General features: G+C 40.9%; 2 protein-coding genes across 7 annotated transcripts in view; one reads left to right on the top strand and one right to left on the bottom strand.

Moving 5' to 3' along the window:
• UBAP2 (ubiquitin associated protein 2) overlaps positions 1–19,620 on the bottom strand; it is a 96,083-nt gene that overhangs the window by 19,770 nt on the left and 56,693 nt on the right. For 3 of the 6 annotated variants that reach the window (XM_041461807.1, XM_041461809.1, XM_041461810.1), the window contains 11 exons: positions 19,158–19,347; positions 18,284–18,497; positions 16,573–16,844; positions 15,417–15,589; positions 14,114–14,321; positions 12,893–12,932; positions 10,183–10,366; positions 7,273–7,339; positions 6,424–6,613; positions 5,074–5,165; positions 4,129–4,179 (listed from right to left, as the gene is read on the bottom strand). In XM_041461807.1, the coding sequence (XP_041317741.1) occupies positions 4,129–4,179; positions 5,074–5,165; positions 6,424–6,613; positions 7,273–7,339; positions 10,183–10,366; positions 12,893–12,932; positions 14,114–14,321; positions 15,417–15,589; positions 16,573–16,844; positions 18,284–18,497; positions 19,158–19,347 (1,681 nt within the window). Of the gene's footprint in view, positions 1–4,128; positions 4,180–5,073; positions 5,166–5,815; positions 5,834–6,423; positions 6,614–7,272; positions 7,340–10,182; positions 10,367–12,892; positions 12,933–14,113; positions 14,322–15,416; positions 15,590–16,572; positions 16,845–18,283; positions 18,498–19,157; positions 19,348–19,620 lie in introns of all 6 variants that reach the window. The other 3 variants (XM_041461805.1, XM_041461806.1, XM_041461808.1) reach the window with 3 other exon arrangements.
• LOC121350454 (interferon-like) lies at positions 1,092–2,013 on the top strand. The gene has a single exon (XM_041461812.1). It carries the CDS (start codon positions 1,092–1,094, stop codon positions 1,662–1,664), a length of 573 nt encoding a protein of 190 aa, XP_041317746.1. The 3' UTR covers positions 1,665–2,013.

Raw genomic sequence — 19,620 nt, 5'->3', positions numbered from 1 at the left:
ACCTCTCCCCGCATGAAGTGCCTTTCTGTAAGGGTACCTGAAACTACTGGCAAACCTTCACTACTGCAGCCAAAGAGGCCCGGCTCGCTCAGCCTTGCTGACAAGTGACACCCTCTGGATCCCTGTGCATCTTCAGAGCCGTCCCCTCCGAGAACTCCACAGCTCTCGTGGACTCAAGAGCCCTGAACAGGACACACTCTTCCAGCCAAGGGCTCTGGCAATCCCCAAAACACAACACCATTTCTTTCACAGGGACAGTCCTCTTTGGCCCTCCGGCCGCCTCATCCGCCGAGGCATGGATCTCAAAAGCAGAGCCCTGCTCCAGGCCCACAGCCATCGGACCAAGCACGACACTAAGAGCAAAGCCCTTCCCTTTGGCCGACTTCTTCACTGAGCCTTTCTTGCCTGCCTTCTTGCTCGCTCCTCCCAAACACAGCAGCTGCAGCGCCTCCGTGCAAGGACACCCTCAGGCCTGCAAGGCCCACATGCACAGAGAGCCCCTTGAACACTGCCACTGCCTCTGGGCATTTAGCGCCGGGGCGGAGGGGGGGGAAACGCCAGCCCTCGCCCACTGACATCACTGCCCATCCCGCCCTTGCAACCACAAAAGGAAAACAGTGGCTAAGATGAAAAGAAAGGCAAGCCACAAAGTGAAAGGAAAAGTCACCACAGCCACCAGCAGGCCTTTGCAGGTGGAAACCATGCCTAGGCACCAAGAGAGACTTAGCTGCACAGCACAGACCTTGCAGCTGGCTCGGCGGCTGAAAGAGAACATCCACCACCGCTCTCCACCACACCTGACTCCGACGCCTCTGACCCAGAGCTTTCGCAGCCCCGGCACACCGCTGCCACCACGATCCCCAGCCACGGAAACCACTTCCCCAAGACCACCAGAGCCACCAGCAGAGACTGGAAACAACAGACAGAAACTGCCGGCAATCGGAAAGCGATGAAGGGAAAGCCGCCGCCGTACAAAGCCAGGCGCCCGGCGGCAGCCCAAGCACGGCCGCCGGCAGCAGCAGCAGCAGCAGCAGCCAGCCTCAGCAGGCTGCTCCTGCCCTGCAGCACCCGACAGCACCCACAGACCCACCATGGCTGCGCCCACAGCCACACAGCCACGGCTGCCGCACGCCGCCCCGCCGCTCCTGCTCCTCCTCACCGCTCTGGCCACCACCCTGGCCTGCCAACACCTCTGGACACACGACGACGCCTTCCCCGGCGACGCGCTCCGCCTCCTCCAGGACATGGCTGCCAGCCACACACAGCCCTGCCACCTCCCAGAGCGGCCCTTCTTCCCCGACACCCTCCTGCGCAACAACCTCCAGCCGCAGCAAGCCGCCGCCGCCGCCCTACGCATCCTGCAGCACCTCTTCCACACCCTCAGCTCCAACAGCACCCGCCAGCACTGGCCCAGCCAGGCTCGCCACCACCTCCTCAACAAACTGCAGCACCACATCGACCACCTCGAGCAATGCCTGCCCGACAAGGCCATGCCCATCAAAGGACCACGCAACCCGCTGCTCGCCATCAACAAGTACTTCAGGGACATCCACCTCTTCCTCCACGCCCACAACCACAGCGCCTGCGCCTGGGACCACGTCCGCCTCGAAGCTCGTGCCTCTTTACAGCACCTCCACAACCTCACACGCACCATGCGCCGCTAGCGCAAACAGCCACACGCCAACCCACACCTACGCCCCAAAGCCACCTCCAACCCCACGCCTCCTCTCACCTGCGACGACACACAGGGCTGCAACAAACGCACGGCACCCGCAGCCTCCAACCACTGCATCTCCATCGATTCCGCCTCTCCCACTGACACGGACAAAGGACTTCCTCTACATATTTATTGACTTGTTTATTAATTTATTTGTTTATTTATTTATTTATTTATTTATTCACGTATTTATTTTTCTACTTATTCACTTACTGATGCCACTGGAAATAAAGACCTAGGACAAAACACTTGCCACTGCCTCTCCTCTCTCTAGCACTGCAACCACTCTCTTTGGGCCGGGCAAAGCCACCTCCACTCAACCCCTATAAGATGTCCAGCTTCATATACTGGTCTCAACATCCCCTGCTCTCTCTTCTTGCTGGCAGCTGTCTAAGCAGGTTGTCACATCAACCTCTTTGGAGAAAGATCAATAGGTGTTCAGATATCATCCTCACCATTATGTCTTGAGCCTGTCTTTCTTCTAGTAATTTCTGACTCCCTTCCCTATTGTTGTATCTGAAAGCCTTATGACGGAGAAGGCAGAGACTTACTGGAGAAATTCCACTAGAGGGCCACAAATACAAACAGAGCATCAAAACAATTCTGTTATGAAGTTAGATGACAGGTGTTTTTTAGACTGAAGAAGAGAAGGCTCCAGGCAGACCTTAGTTCAGCCTTTTAACATTTCAACTACCCTTAGAAAAAAGAAGCAAACTGGATTTTGAACAGCTTTTGCAGTGACAGGCAATGGTCTACAGGGAATTTCTCTAAACCGAAAGAAAGTTTATATCTGGCATTATTGAGAAATTCTTTACTATGAGGATTGTGAAGCGCTGTAACAAGTCCTAGAGTTAGCTAGAGTACTACATCCCTGGAAATGTTCAAGGCCAGACTGGATGGGGCTTTGTGCAATGTGGTCCAGGAGAAGGTTTCCCTTCCCTTGGCAAAGTTGCTTGCAACCAGATTACCTCTTTCAACATAAAACATTGTAGGACTCCTGTTGAAGTTTTGGAGGACTGTGGAACGAAAATGGGTACAGAGAAGAGTGTGAGGACGAAGGAGAAGTGTGATGGCACAGAAGGCATTCCCATTCCCCATCCTCCTATGCCACTTGGAAGATGAAGGTAGAGAAAATCCTGAGTGAAAGTGAGTGCAGGAAAAAATGAGAGGAGAAGGGAAGGTGTTCTGTAGGTTTGGTTTTATTTCATTATCTACTTGCTAACTGCCCTGTTTTAATTGCTAATGAGTTAAACTAAGTCCCCCCAATTCAAGCCTCTTTTGCCCATGACTGCAACCAGGAAGTAACTTCTCCCTGTACTTATCTCACCCCACATGCCTTTCAGGATGTATTTTCTCCCTTGACTAGATAGGGTGGGGAGTGATACAGCACCTTGGTGGTCACCAGGCATCTAGCTGGTGTTAACACATTACAATATGTGTCTCCTGGCACTGCATCTTAAAATATTTGCATCTTGTTGCCACTAAGATAATTCCACGCATTTCAGTTGAAAGTTCTTCAAGTACCACAACTTTCTCTGGTAAAAGTCTTTATTCATGTGCTCAACTTTGGAGTTTTTTTAATTCAGCGTCTGTAGTCTGACAGGGCTTTGTCTGAGTCCTCCCTGTACTCACCTTCAAACCATCTGACTCCGACTGCTCCAAGCACTACATGGAATACCTGTTACTTATTTGGGCCTTACATTATGGCATTCATCCAGTCTTCTCAGATCACTGCTCACTGCTCCATTTCTGCCTCTACAGATACACTGCATCACTCTAGTATGTAACTGTTCTCAACTACCTACTACCAAACCATCTCTCCAAGTTTCTTACCCTACATTTTTGATAGGAAAATTCTTTATCATTTTTCAATCTAGATTGAGGCCCTTTTTAAATCTACCTGGGAGCTCAGCCTGTCTCATATGCCATTTGTATTCTGGATCCAGATAAGGGAAACAACTTCGTACACTCTCCCTCCTGCAGCTCACCTGCATTTGTTGTCATGATGCATAGGCAAACATCTATACCTTTGACCACATCCAAAATCTCAAATACACCCCCTGGCTACCAACTTGTGTACTTGCTGTTCAACCTTATCTCTTGGTAAAAGAAAACACTTAGGACTTCAATTAGATTAGACAAAATGCCATAATGTTGCTATAAAAATTAGACATTTCTCCACTCAGGAGCACAGAGCACACTTGTGTCTATTTAGAGATTTTGCAGCTGGACAAATGCATGATGCAACAGTTGCTCTGCATCAATTTACACAATCCTTGTACAAATTTCAAACGAAAGAATACATAACATAAAAAAAAGCCCTTAACAATTATTAAATTAATCAATTTATGTGGCACAAATGATCAACAGTGAAGACAACTTCTTCAAAATTAACTAAGTTGTTTACTTACCATTGGCAGTCTGGATTGAAGCATCTGGAGATCATCATAACCATAAATCTGCTTAAAGACAGATAAAAATACAACATCATTATAACACTTTTTTCTGATGCTGATCAGTATGGGGCTTTGAACTGAGTTTGACTTAAGCCCAGTCTGTGTTAAAGGTCTACAGCCATATGTCGCATTGTGCTATCATGGGGCACTGTAGCATTTCAAGGAGAGTAGAACCAAAGCTAAAAGAGCTTGTCACTCTGATGTTGTTTCCTGGTGACAACGTCCTCTGAGGAGAGTTTGACTATCCCATCTTCAACACAGTTTTCACACACACATCATTCCTGAACCTATGAAAAATCTACCAGGTATTCAGATTTGGGAGTAAGAACAACAGACCTCTTTGCTGTAATCATTACTTCAAAGAGCATTAAGATTAAAGAGTTGATGACTTGACCACAACACAACCTCCTGGGTATCTCCTCACATTCAGTTTGATAAAGAAAAGTTACTGATATAAATGTTCAGATTCAAAAAACAGATAACCAAAAATACATTGATGCTGGTCAGACATCAAAAAGCTAAGCGCAGTCTTTCAAATCATGACAGACAGGACACATGGCACATTTCAGTCACTGCTATGGCAAATCCATTCCAGTAACACAAACCTAAAAGAGCCTAAATTTACTCAAAGGGCCTAAAACCTATTAACACTGAAAACCACAGCCACACCCATGTTTAGCTCCAACAGCAGCCAGATCAGGTCTGTACCAAAAGCTCTGCAGTTTACAATCAACAGTAAGCCTCTACTGAACATATTTCAGATGTTCTTTAGCATTTGAAACAAGAATTCCAGGTGTAGCATGTGCCACCAGAAATGACTTGGCATAGACAGTAGCAGGTCTGGAGGGCCCACTTGCGCCAAGGGCTAAGAAATCAAAGAGAAACAATGAAACTGCTTACTGGGTAGGCAGGCAGAAGTCCTCCAGGTCCCACAATATACTGGTTATGCAACAAGGGTGGTACACCTTGGGGCAGGTTTGGGGGTGCTTTGCCTGTAGAATCAAAATACAGACACTTTAACAAGCCTTTAGAAAAGAAAAGGCTTCAGCATTGAGACAAGATAGCTCACAAGTTGCGGCAGCTGCACCATCTTAGATTGCAAAGAGGAGATTTTGTGTTGTTTGACGAATGTGCCCAAAATAGCCTCAAGAGTTTAACCATGCCTCAAGGGAGGGAAAGCACAGGCTAGTTTAGCCTGAAAACAGTCCTATCACAGAATAGCTTGAATTTGTCATTTACTTTGTCCAAGAGGATTACAAGAATTACAAGAATACAAGGATTACAAGATTACAGAACTTCTCTTTTGCTCAGTCCTTTTCTGAAGGCAAATTTAGAAATTGTTCTCAGTCTGAGAGAACAAATTCTCTCCTTTCATTTCCTGCTCTGTCAATGCAATCCCTTTATCACCAGCAATAGACCAGAAAGCACTACATGTTGCCAGATTTCTGTGGTTGGCTTACTACAGCTAGGAATAGCAAAGAGAAGACTGAAATGGTTTCAGCTGCCTTCATGAAGCAGTGCTAGGAAGCAGAACAGTAAAAGAACAATGCACTTTGGCCAGTCCTAAGAGACTTCATTTACAAGCAATAGAAATGAGAAATAATTCCGTAACTAAGCCTGATCTTAGCAATACGTCACTCACTTCTCTCTGTAAGATTTCCTTTTAGCAGTTCAGGATCATCAGAGAAGAAAGAGAATTTAGCATCACTTCCACCTCAGTGCAAGAAGCCTCCCAGCCCTCCTTCTCCATGGACCCTCCTTCTGAAGTGCTATTTGCTGTGCAATGACCCAGACATTTCCTTCCTTTCTGTGGAAGTGGCAGTAGGGATGTCACACATGATAATGAGGACACTGCAGTATATTTTGATACTGCCAAATGAATTCAAGTCACAGAACAGCCTGAAACTAAAGCTCGTGTGAACTCATAGTCAGGAGCTGATCACAGCTTGGAACACAAACTGGGTGAATTTTCTAGCCCAAAACTTCCCAAGTCAGAACTGCTCTGGTGTGTATTTATAAAGCTATTTGGGGATGGAATGTGCTATATAAATGCCACATAACACCCTAACAGATATTTCAAATACATAAAACCAGGCAACTTTATTTCGTAAGCCAGCAAATACAGCATGCTGGAAATGTCAGTGAACAGTGTGGACTTCTTAGCGTTGTTATGGCGGGTGAGATGCTCAACTGACAGCCCTGCTGACTGAAATCCTCTGTCTATCCACGTGATCTGTCAATATTGCCAACCTGAAGACACTAAGGGAGCTGCCCGTGTGGTAGCAGCTGGTATAGACACACTGGTAACACTCAGGCCAAGGCTGTTTGTAGTGTTCATACTGCTTGCCATGCTGACAACCGAGGAGGTGGTGCTAGTGGTTGAAGCAGTTGAAAAGGTTGTTGAGGGCTGGAGCGAAGTTGTGTTCTCAATACTAGTGTGCTAGAAAAGGAGACAAAAAGAATGAGGATCACAGAGCAAATAAACCACAGTGGAAGATGCTGGGAAAAAGGGAAAAATAAAAGAAAACAACAACAAAAACTTCTAAAGTAACAGCAGCACATGCAAAAGATATGCATTACCTATGTACCAAGCAAGCAACTAAGTTGCATGCTTATGAAGCTTTTGTGATTTAAAGAAAATTATTGTATGGGAGCTAAACTCAAATTGCTATACCATCACAAAATTGTAATACAGTAACTCAAACGTAACATATACCATTCCATCACCGGCATTTTGTCAGCTAACCTCTCCAGGATAGAGTGCTAACAGTCCACATTTTGGAGACATTTCAGATTGCCTGAAGTTTGTTTTGTTTTGTAATAAACTAGTTATAAGCAATTTTTTTTCTGTTTCATTCCCCCTAGCTGGCACGACAATTTCCCTCAGATGTGTAACTGGCAAGTCTCTGTCATAGCTACAAATCACAAGTGGTAATCACTTTTCTCCCACTAGAGGGCTTGCAGTCCTTCTTCCCTGAAGTAACGCTCCTCTTTTGGTTCTTAGGGTACTGAGACACATCCAACTTTTAAGAGTTGGTCCTAATTATGAGATAAACTGACTATCTGACAAGCACTTGTTTAAAGACTAACAGGACTTACCACATGTGATGTGCCTGAAGACAACACTGAGGCAGGAGAGAGGTTGGTCTGATGATTGGAAAGGGAGCTGGAAGGAAATTGTAAAGAATTTATAAAATTAATTTTCCCTTTTTAACAAATACAGATATGCAGTAGGGCGTCAGTTAAAGAATTAAAATTCTAGGTGTGTGTGCACACCTACAGTAACTGAGTAGTTAAAGAAAAATTACATGTAAGAGTGTATGCATACATACACATACACACAGAGAAATGTGTATGTGTCTGTATGAATACGGACACCTCGATGTCGCCCTGATTTTGTAAGACTTTGTTAAGCCTTCTGATGTTTACATTCTTTCAACAAACTTTCTCACACACAGTTCTGTAAATAACCTATGTTTTGCATTCTTTCATAGAAGTGGAGAGAATTGATGGACCCTTGGTCTGTCCAGTGGCATTGGAGAGGTGGCACTGTCACCCTCCAATCCACTGTCACCTTTGGAAAACTATAAATGTTGGAGTCAGAAAATAAAGGTTTTCTTTTTTGTTCCCCTCGAGAGCAGCAGTGTCTGTGTCATCATTTTGTGCCTTATCACAACACCTCTACAGGCACTTTTTCCTTTAATTAGTACCCTACTACCTTTTAGTGAAAAAAATCAAGTGCAGAGTCATTATTATTAACAATAAACATCTAAACCACCATTTGTTTGTATTTTTCAATTTACTATATCTTTAGAAAAACTACAGTTGCTTCAGGAATCAAATAGTGATGACTCCACGACACATGAAGTCCAAAATCAAAACAAGGTTCACACAAGCACAAGCCTGGTTCCTCCTTCTTTCTCTGCTGCTGCTTACCGTGCGGGACAGGTTTAAAGTGAGGCAGTGCTGTGGTTTGACTCACTATGTTGTTTCTCACATTTTGAGTTGTGTAACATTAACTCAACCAATTAAAACTGCAGGGTACTTGCCCCATAATGCAACCAGAGATCTTCAAATGTCTTCCTGAAAGGTGACTGAAACTGGCATTTGAACATTTAAACTGACAAGTTATACCTTATATTCAAGGTAAAGAATGTAACCTACTGTATATAGTATGCAATAAACTGAACCAACATAGCACAGAAGTAACCAAAATGAAGATATAAAACATGTGTATAGACTGGTGCTAAAAAACCCCCCTCCTTATTAAATAAGAAGCAGGAGAGATCCTAACAGCAAAATTAGTTTAGTGCTGTCAATCCAAATAGCCACAAGAAAAGACAGTTTTCATACCAAAGCTGGCAGCTTCATTACATGACCTAATTTAAGGGCAAACACTTCTAGTAGCTCTTCAAGGCATGGGCCCAGAATAAACTTTTTGCAGTTTTCCAGATTAACTTTCAAAACTGTCCCCCTTCAGCAGGAATTGGAACAACATCACTTCAGGCAGCAGGGGAAAAGTAAGAGTTTTATACCACTCCCTCACCCACTCTTCCCAGCTCTTTTGATAAGTCTTAATTCACCATCCAACCTATGGCAGAGACACAGACGACAGCCATCAGCTCTACCAAGTCAGACACATTTGGATTTCAGGCGTCCCAATGATCTATGTCTGAAACTTTGTATCTGTCCAACAGCATTGAACTCCAATTGAAATTTCCATGCGTTTACACAGCTTTTCAACAAATCATTGTGGGGAAATGTGACCAATGTAAAGGGAATAGCTCTTGTTTGACATATTTACTATTTTATTCAACAAAAAAAAAATACTAGGGTGTCAAAAAAAAAAAATAAACTATGTTCTAGCTGTGAAACAGGACAAAAACGCCCTGATATCCCAAATCAGTTTCTTGTATTAACAAATAGAGTACAAAGGTAAGTATCAGAAGTGTAACTCAATCAAATACACCTTCAGGATTGTCACCATGATGCCATTTTCAGGCTTCCCTAAAACCAGAGGCCAGACAAATTTAAGATAATAAAAAAATCATTCTATTTATTGAAGGGCTGTCAGGTACATTAAGAGTAGATGAAGCCTTCCCAGGGGCTACACCCAGACATGGATGACCAGTCATGAGTTTTCACACTTTGGTAAGTTTGGTCCATTTGCATACTGGCAGTTAATCTTTCAATTACAGCTTCAGGTAATGAAGTCATTTTACCCCATGTTAGCTCCCCATCACATCACTTTTCTTTATACTTTCCAGGGCCTGAAACAGTAAAGTGTCCTTGAGTCCCAGACCTAGAGAGGAACTGTTTTGTCTAATCAAAATGTGAAGACAGTAGCTAATACTCTATAAGGAGTTTAAAGTTATACACTAAAGAACTGCAGGATTACAAATAAATGAAAAATATAAATGTTAAAATCCTAAGGCATCAACCTGACTGAGGATGTAACAGGCATTCAGAAAAACAAAGAGACAGTGTAAATGAGCTGAATTGTGCTAGATGCACTTCCAGGAACATCAAAGTGATATTTTTAAATATTTAAGGAAATATCTTAGAAAAAGAAAACACACACAGTTTCCCTGTGAAATTATATCTGAGTTTTAATTTTAAGAAATACAAATGAGACTACGTTATTTCAAATTTGCCATGTAGTAAACTGTTAAAGAATAGTTTCAAACATATAACACCGAACAAAAACAGCATGTGCAAAGTAGGAAAAATAAACTGGGGGAATCAATTTAGCTGATTTAGCTAGCATGATTGAAGCAAACCTCTTGAAACACAAAGTTGTATATGCATCATGAAAGCTTGAGGGCAGCAGCTGCTCTGCCATTAGAAGGCAGCCCAGAGCTGCCTTCTGCTCTCCTCTGAATCTCTCCCCTAATTCTGGTTCACGTCAGAAAAGGGACCCCTGGTGCCTGCCAGCCCCATATGGAACCATCTTTACACCTGTTCTATCCTCAAAACTGACCTCCTCAGTTTACCACAACTCTACTGTACCTGCTCAGCTGGGAGAGTGAGCTGCTGGCCAGATCACTGGACTGAGGCAAGCTGGGCAATGCTGCCACGTGCTGCGATGCCGAAGGCAGAAGCGAGGCCGTGGTAGACACCACACTGGGCAGAGAACCAGCAGAAGGTAGCGAGGGAGAAGGCTCTGTCTTAGGTGCTGCAATTGATGAAATAGCTGCAACAAGTTAAAAAGAGGCGTTCAGAATAAAATTTCAGCATACCTGACTTCTCAGCCCTGAGGGCAGGAACACAGTAGCACATTCTCCCCTTGGTCTGCAAAAATCTGACCATTAAGAACTGGTAACCATATCAAGCAATTTGGCTATGAAGAAAAATTCAAACACAACTGAACTACCATTTTTTCCCTTTAAGCTCTCTACTTATAATAAATTTACAATTATCACTGCTACACATGTAGTACACAACTGCCTTCTGCACTTCACCTGCCTCTATCTGGATTACTAACTTACACTCACAAGTCATTCTAAAATTTCTTGCTTTTGGCTCAGCAAACACAAGTAATTTCTGCCTTTTCAAGGCACTGTACAAATCTAGTTTCACCTACAGCTCTGCTTCTTCATTCAGACCTACACAGCACTGTTGGGGATAGAGACTGAGATTGCTGGAGTACAGGGGTAGGTAACTTATCACTTTGGTATATTCAGTCAAAAGTGTACTGCAGTAGAATGACAAAAGCTACAATGAAAGGCCAGAATTGAGCACAGCATTAAGTATTTTTTATGGCTAAGGAGCTGTCAAATATTGACTCACTTTACTTAGATAATAAAAACTGTTAGGTTTTATCTTACACTTTTTAGGCTACACAGATAAAAACTTGTTTATAGGATCACTATACTGTAGTAAGATGTCTGAAAATTCTATTGCCCAACATAATTCCCAGCTGTTTCACTTATACACTCCTACAAAAATAACAAAGAATTAGAGACACTCATTCACCAATAAAACTTAGAAAAGAGTTGAGCCCTACCTTCTGCTGGGCCATGTTCCCACACCACACCAGGGACCACTACCCAGTGGATCAACATTAACTTACAATGTATGTGAAGACACTTCTAGATTACTCATCAAACAAAAATTAAATACACACTTGCAAGTTATATATTAGAGTTTGTTCACTTTATGGATTTGATTTCCTAGCTAAATGACCCAAGTCAGGTTGTTGGGTTGCAATGCAAACAGGAATTAAAAGGTCCTGGCCTTGGCAATAAGTATGGCCTTTAAGAGAAGGAAATCCAAGTGACAAACATGGTTATGAAGGCAGCAACTATATCACCTAATAACTCCTGGTAAAACTGATATTAAAAAGGATTAAATAACATTTAAAACTCCCAATATATTAAGACCAGGATTCCCTCAAAACAAGGGACAGAATCACCATCTTAAGATTCCCTACAAGATGCCTGAATGCAATGTGCAAGACAAAGAAAACCAGGAGACAAGTAGCATGGTCAGGAGTAAAATTCAGTCGTACTTTGAATTAAGGATTTAGGAAGCTTGTGATCTGGGTATTAAAGAAGAACAGCAAAGAAGAGAGATGAACAACTAAGAACATTATATTACATACAGAAAGGAGAAAGTACTTACAAAAGTTAAGACAAATTCAAAATCATTTGGATGCATAAAAGAGACTCAATGGAAGAAGAAAGCAGAAATGCTCTCAAAGGAGAACTGGCATAGGAAAAGAGACTAGTAAAGCCGTTACAGAATACAAAAGTAATAGGAATACTCAGATCTTTGTTTTCTGCAGAAAAAAGGACAGGTTCTGTAGTGAATTTCATAAATTGTTTATTAACTCTGTACACAACACTAGAAAAGTTCTTGTGTTGAAAAGCTGTCTTTGTATACTTGGAGCATATACACTCCTGCTCCTTTAAATTCAAATTGGCACTAACAAAACATTGTCCCACTAATGGCCTATCTGAAGAGATGTTTAAGAGGAGGTTAGACCTAAAATGAGGTGTTGGAATTCCAAGAGATCTAATTCACACTGCTGTCCTTGAGAACTCCCATGGAGCAGCACAAAGATCAGAAGAGCAAATACTATACTTTAATTATTTTAACTCCACATAGAGAGCTGCAGGCCAGGTACAGGTCCACGCTACATTAGAAACAGGCCAAGATGAAGAAACTAGCACTTATACCACAATCAATACTGAAGTACTGTTTGCAAGGTATTATAAACTCAGACAAGGGAATGTGTTTCTCACCTTTATTCCCACAGGCCTCTAACAAGGCAGAGATAGAATTATACCTAGTGAGAGGTGCACTCAAAGAATGTGACTTCATTTCACTGCAGCTACATGCTATTTTCAGCTTCCCAAGTCAGAACTGGAAGAACTGCTAAAAAATTTCATATTTATTTCTAATTTTGCATTTTTATTTTATATTAACTGATTTCTGACAGGTAAATTCAAAAGGAAAACCAGCAGCAAAGCAGCTTCTCTAATTCTAAGGTAGTTTAGGTTTGTAGATTTAATAGACCTGTCTTCATATTTCAATTGTAGTCAAGAAGGAAGCAGCATTTTTTGCAAGCACAAATAAAGTCAAATGGGTCAGCCATAAATTAGTCATGGAGAACAATATAAAACCTTAAACCAATGTCACTGATACACCTGTGTGCACAGCAAGTAGCAAGGAATGAACAGAAAGTCCTGTGCTCAACCAAGCTTTGAAAACTTACTGTCAAGTGTTGCCTGTGTCCTAACACCACTGTGTCCGTTCTGTAAACAAAGAAGAAATGAATTAACAAATGATCTTAAAGGTATATTAAATAGTCAGACTGAATCACACATTGAACATGCTTCATGCAAAATTCTATATTCATACTAAATTGAACAATAAGGCAGAAAATTAAATTTTTACTGCCTTTAAAAAAACTACATCATTAAGTCGTCTGAAGTGCAAGGTGTCCTGAACACAGAGAAACCCATACACTGCCCATAATACACCCATTAGCAGCAAACCTTCCCATGTACTGCATATAACATAAACTTCAGGTTCACACCAATATGAAAGAAGGAATTGCATTAACATATAGGAAATGGTTGTGCTTTTGATCTAATGTAACTCACAATTTTAACTATCCAAGTTACACAGAGACGCCAATTTTTTTCCATTGAAAGATAAGACTTGAGAAGCACCAGTTGTTTTTTGGATAACGCTGGAGTACAGAAGTGGATAGTCTATGCTTGATCCTCACCAGTACATACGAGCTAGTGCAGAAGACAAGTGCGACTGAGCCAACACATAACAAAGGCCAGAAGTAAATAAACTTACAAACTCTCACAAGTTCCTAAAACATTCAATAAACTCAGTTCTTTTAAAACAAACCTACATTCCATATACAAAGACAGCAGGTGTGTCTGAATCTCCCAAGGGATTCTTTGTCCTATATTAGACCACTCCTTATGCTTATTAAAATAACACATGAAACTAATTCCCACTGGTGTTTAAATACAACAGGAAAGTAATACTGGAGGGGCCAAGAAAAAAATTGGATTCATTTGCTAGGTGCCATGTAAATTTAGTAAATAAAATGCATTTGTAAAGAAACTGTCAAGTTATTAGTTATGGCAAAATACCATAACTAATATTTACATACAGAGACAGTTCCTTAGCTTCAGGGAAGGAAACTCAAGTAGAATTTTAAGTGTTACTGAAAAAAAGGTCAAGAGACAAGTTAAGATGTCAAGACCCACAAAATCAGATGCTCTAATATCCCAAATATAGTACTACCAAAAATGACTACACACCAGGAAAACCAAAAACAAGTAAGAGGGTGGGCTTGGGAATCAAAATACCACTTGGCTTGGTTACAGCATTAATGTATCAGGGGAATACAAACCTAACACAGGTAAGAGTATTCCCCCTTTTCTAGGTCCTGTTTCTGTAATGAACTCACCGTAACTGCAACAGGGGCTGGTTCAGACAGAGCCATGGAGCTTTGGTACGCTATCCTGCTATGCACAGAAGTCTGGTCATAGGAGGAAGTTGTTACTGGGCTAGTGCTCTGGGATGAGCAAGTCAGACTGGAAGAGCTGATGGCAGAGGTTGTGTAGGTGGAGTCCTGTACTGTATTGGATATTGGCAAAGAGGTATTCAAAGGATCACTGGAAAAAAAAGAATTATTTATCATCTTGGCAAGTATTTAAAATACCTTCATGAAAATATCAGCTTTTATATAGCTATCTAGAACTATCTTAAACACACAGGAAAATCTACACTATTTATATTAGAAAAATCTAAGAATGTATAAAAAATTATAATATTGCTTTGGTTGTTACTAATCACTGCTTTAAAATATCAACTGCACTAAGCACCATTCACCTTCCTCGTTCCAGCCCAAACAAGACAAGAGTTTACACACAAGCACTTTTCAGTCATGTTATTTCCACCTTTTCCAAGGATAAATTAATGATCATAATCTCTCTTTTTTAAACAAGCAGAATTGATGAAGTCTGGCATACGATGAATAACAATAGGATTCTTTTTACAATAGAATTCTAATGTTACAGAATGAATTATGCAAAGAGCTAAAAAAACCTTTAAAACATGCAGGAATGTTTTATTTTCCACTTAGTTTAAATATTACAGATAAAACTAAAAGTTATGTGGAAGTTAGTTTTCATTAATATTTCTGAATTAACTTCAGGAAGCTTTTTACTGAGGGCAATTTTTCAATGAGTAAGGAACTAAAACTGTTTACAGGTACACTGGTACTTATCATTGGCTGTTGTAGCATTTCAGTAAGAGCTTCTGTGTACAGAATACCTAGCTTCTTTTCCCATTTTTTCATCCTGTTAGGAGCATCAGATCTGTAACCTGGAGACAATCTACTAACTAGCACTCATATATGGTACAAAGGTCAATTCTGCTGGGTCAGATGGAGAAAAACATGAGTAGTGAGGAACAAACCCCCAAAACACTTGAAAATCAGGGCAATTTAACGTGAAAAAGAAATTCTATAAAGGTTAGCTTATTAAAAGGTTATTTATATTCATGTCATCTCCAGCTTCACATCTACCCATCCAGGGAGATTTTGATTATCATTAGAGTAGAATTTTATCATTTAAGATACAGTCCACAGAAAACAAATCATATTATTTTCTCCTTTCATTACATTATAACCCTGTTGTGATGTTTTTGGCACGAACTTGACCCCCTACAAGAACACCTGAGAATGCAGGAGGGCAACTCACACATACTTTACAGATTTTGAATATAAGCTATTGTTGGTCGCCTGGTTGGTATTTTCACTGCTTGAAGTTGATCCAAACTCTGGGAGTGTAGGCTCTGATCCAAACTCAAGAGCTCCAAACTGAACATTTAACCCTGTCATGTCCGCTGATCCAGGCATCTCCACAGCAGAGGCAGGAATCTTAAAGGAAGAAAAGAAGCCATAATTCCTTTGCATGCATCTGCAATTTGAAATTAATCTACTGATTCTGCTCTAATCTGGAGCTAAAGGAGTAAACCATACTATTCCACAATAACAAAGTATCATCTTTGTACACTCCTACATACGACCAATTTTCATACTGTGGCTACTAAGTCAATCTAAAAATCACTCAGCAACAGCCATTTTCCACACAGAGCAACCAGCTATCTGCTTGCAATATATCACCACAATATTTTGGACCTAATAGTGATCCAGCTTAGTACATCCTGCTACACAGATAAGAAATAGACCAAGATCTTTGCTCTCCTTCTCCCTTGCAATTTACATAAAACATATACCGAATCAAATCATAGAATCATTAAGGTTGGACAAGAACACTAAGATCAAGTCCAACTACTAAAGCCAGCACTACCAAACCATGTCTCTAAGCACCATGTCTTCACATCTTTCAAACAGTTCCAGGGATGGTAACTCTCTCACTTACCTGGGCAGCCTGCTCCAGTGACTGACAACCCCCTCAGTGATGACATTTTTCCTGATATCCAATTTAAACCTTCCCTAGTGCAACTTGAGGCTGTTTCCTCTTGTCTTGTCAGTTGTTACCTGGGACAAGAGACCAATCTCCACCTGGCTACACCCTCATTTCTAGAGAGTGATCAGGTTTCCCCTGATCCTCCTTTTCTTCAGGCTGAGCCTCTGTAGCTCCCTCAGCTGCTCCTCTGACCTGTGTTCCAGACTTTCCCCAGCTCTGCTCCCTTCTCTGGACATGCTCCAGCACCTCAACATCTTCCTTGTATTAGGGACCCAGAACTGGACAGAGGATTTGAGGTGCAGCCTCACCCAGTAAGTGCCCAGTACAGGGAGACAAGTCACTGCCCCGGTCCTGCTGGCTATGCGACTGCTGACACAAGTTTTTGTGGTTTTTAAGTTTACTAATGACAAGCTATCACTCAATTACCCACCTTGGATGCTGGAGTTATCCTCCTTTTTGGCGGTTTTATCTGTTTCTGTTGGGTTTGATGAACAGTCACTGCCTGGCTATCCATAGAGATAGTGGGGAGCTGTAATATTTTGCTAACAGCTGTAGAGGTGTCCACTGGTGATGGCTCTCGGAGTTTTACTTGGGAGGAGGATGACTCCAGCCCAGGAGGAGGAACAGGAACCACCTGCATTTGTTGCTGTCGCTGTGTCAGCTGGCTCAGAACTGGAGATGGCTCAGGCTGGGATTTAAAGTCTGGTCAGTGTTGGAAAAAAAGAAATACCAAAATTAAAGCACTGAATTCTGCTCTTCACAGTTCTACTCTTTATGGAAGAATCTGAGTGATGCTTAATAGCTATGATTCTGTAGCATTTGCAAGTCTTTTCAGACATCACACGGGTTTCACATGGATCATTACCACTCAAACACTAATAAGGACAACAGTTGATACATCTACTTCAAATAAACGGCTGTGGCCAAGCATTATTTAGTTTTTTTCCAAAAATGTGAAAACAAACCTATATACACAGTCACAATATTATCACACACAAGTCCTCAAAAACTGTTACAGATTATGTTAATCAAACACTTCAAGTTTCACTGTAATTAACTGTGCTCATGTAATGTGATTACTTCCAAGAGGTAAAGAGTTGTTAAAATTTAGAGGTATTATGAGTTAGGATTCCCTTCCTGTGCAAAGAAGAAGATTTAAAAAAAAAATAGGAAGTCTTCTACCATCTCATAATAGCTGAGAATCAAAAAGATGCTGGACATGAATAGGTTTTTTCCCCAGTCTTCCTTTTCATAGTTTCTAGATGCTGAAAGCCAAGAGATGACCTAAAGCACTGGTCAACCACCACAGAGACCTCCCGCATCTCCATTGTGAAGGGGTTTTTATTCAGTTGGTGAAGTCCATTAGAAAGCATTAAAATGTATATAATTTTTCTTTTTTTAATTTGTGCATGTCAAAGATAGTAATCGCTACCAATGGCTGCTTATCTACACATAAACATACACACACACGAGAGACACAAGAGCTATCTTCTTCACAGTGAGGATACTGCTAGGAACAACATTACAGAAAATAAGTTTCTGTCATTCTCACTGTTGCTACTAATTTCACTCAGTTACATGAAAAATTAATATAATTATAAATATACAAAACAAGTAATCCAAATCCTTCACAGCACACTACAGAAAGAACACTGAGGCGTGATGCACATTATGAAGAAATTACATAGTACTCATTCAAAATTCATGTAATGATTAGAAGAGAGAATATGGGAAAAAAAAATACAAGTACACAACTTTACACTCAGCTAAAAGCAGCATAGTAGAATAAAAATAAGTATTTTCCAGTATCTGTTGAAAAAACAGTCACCAACAAAGTTCCATGTAAATATTCAAACACACTAAATCAAACATGTCACTACCTGGAAGGCTCAATAACTTTAAACATGCAATGACATTTAGGGATAGGCTTAAGTTTAACAAAACTTAGATTATTATATACTTGTGATGTTTATTACCAGCAAATAAACATAACACTTAAAATGTTGCAAGTAATTGTATTACTAGGATTAATTTTTTTAAAAAAAGTCTTTAATTAAAGTAATTTTAAACTATCATTGGCATTAAGGAATCTTACTGGCTAATATAAAGAGAAAGACAAGAACCTGTGTCAAAGCACTTACCAAACTGACTGAGGACTGAGGACTGAGTACTAGGTGGTTTTAGATCCCAGGATGATGCAGCAACTGTGCTAGTGGTGGCAGAACTGCTATTAGTTTGTTGAGAGGTAAACTGACCCAATCCTGGTGATTTCAATTGGTCCAAGATTTGGGAACCAGTAGAATTTGTCAGTTTAGAAGATCTGAGCTCTCCAAAGCCAGAACAAAGAACTGCCGACTACCAAAAGACAGAGAAGAAAAGGGGAAGGAGTGCAGTTAATATTTTAACTAATAATTGAACACAATCATAGGGTCAATGCCTACAGCTGCTGTCTGGCAGCAACTAAAATCTTTTCAGACATAGATTACTAACAATTGACCAGTAAAAACTTCCACTACTGTAAGTACTGCATACTTGAACTTATGCATCTTAAATATCATAGATTTACTAATAGTTGGACCAATTTTTAGAGAACAAACACCTCACCTCACACCCTCAAAAGTGACTCAGAAATAGGCATGCTTCCACAAGAAGCAGTTGAATATGTGCTTGGAAATAACACATCCATTTTCTGGCCTAGAACTCTTAACTATAAACAAATTATTTTATCCTACATCAGCAAGCAATGAGCACATCTGCTCTCTAATCAAAAATTAATATAACTACTTCATGTAAATGCATAAATAACCAACCAGCAAAATGAAAAATTAAATTGGGGGGGGAAGGTGGGAGGAGGGGGTGCTGAAAGGAAAGAAAGATATTCTTAATTTTCATTTTTCAGCAAATACCAAAACATCTCATGAAATGACCAGCACCGGAAAAGTTGTTTAACCTGAAATATTTACTCATGAACAACACTTAAAAACAAAATATTTAGAAAGCATAAGGTAGTTTTACCAGACTTTGAGGAGAATAAGAGTTTACAGCACTGGAGCTGCCTGTTCCTGATGCCATCTGCGTGCTGTGCTGAGAATTTGTGAATACTAAGGCTTGGCCAAAGGTCTGCTGCTGGGGAGACTCAAATGAGTTGCCTTCTGTTTCTTGGGTAGATGTGACTGGCTTTTGAAGCAGTGTCACCAAATCAATGCTGTAAGAAAAAGTGAAACTTGACGGGAATGAACACAGTGATTAAACTTCACTAACACTGGGGAAAGCACTAGCAATACTAAAGCTGCCATCCCAGTAACAGAATTATTACTGATTAGCAGTCTTTTCAAATGTTTTTTGTCTATCATACGAAAGAAAGAGAAGGGAACTTTTTGCCAGTAAGTAACAAACAAAAAAAATCCCACCCCAATTTGAGTGGATAAACTAAAACATAATCTGAGGGACATCCACTGTAAGAGCAGAACAAAAACAC

Source organism: Pyrgilauda ruficollis, unplaced genomic scaffold, assembly GCF_017590135.1.
Source record: "Pyrgilauda ruficollis isolate IOZ18807 unplaced genomic scaffold, ASM1759013v1 scaffold155, whole genome shotgun sequence".
NCBI classification, from domain to species: domain Eukaryota; kingdom Metazoa; phylum Chordata; class Aves; order Passeriformes; family Passeridae; genus Pyrgilauda; species Pyrgilauda ruficollis.
The sequence above is the reverse complement of the archived record's forward strand: the minus strand, read 5'-3'. Positions and strand labels throughout refer to the sequence as shown.

Bases quoted from the DNA above. Each gene is read 5' to 3' on its own strand.
- LOC121350454 (XM_041461812.1), top strand. From the start codon at position 1,092: ATGGCTGCGCCCACAGCCACACAGCCACGGCTGCCGCACGCCGCCCCG.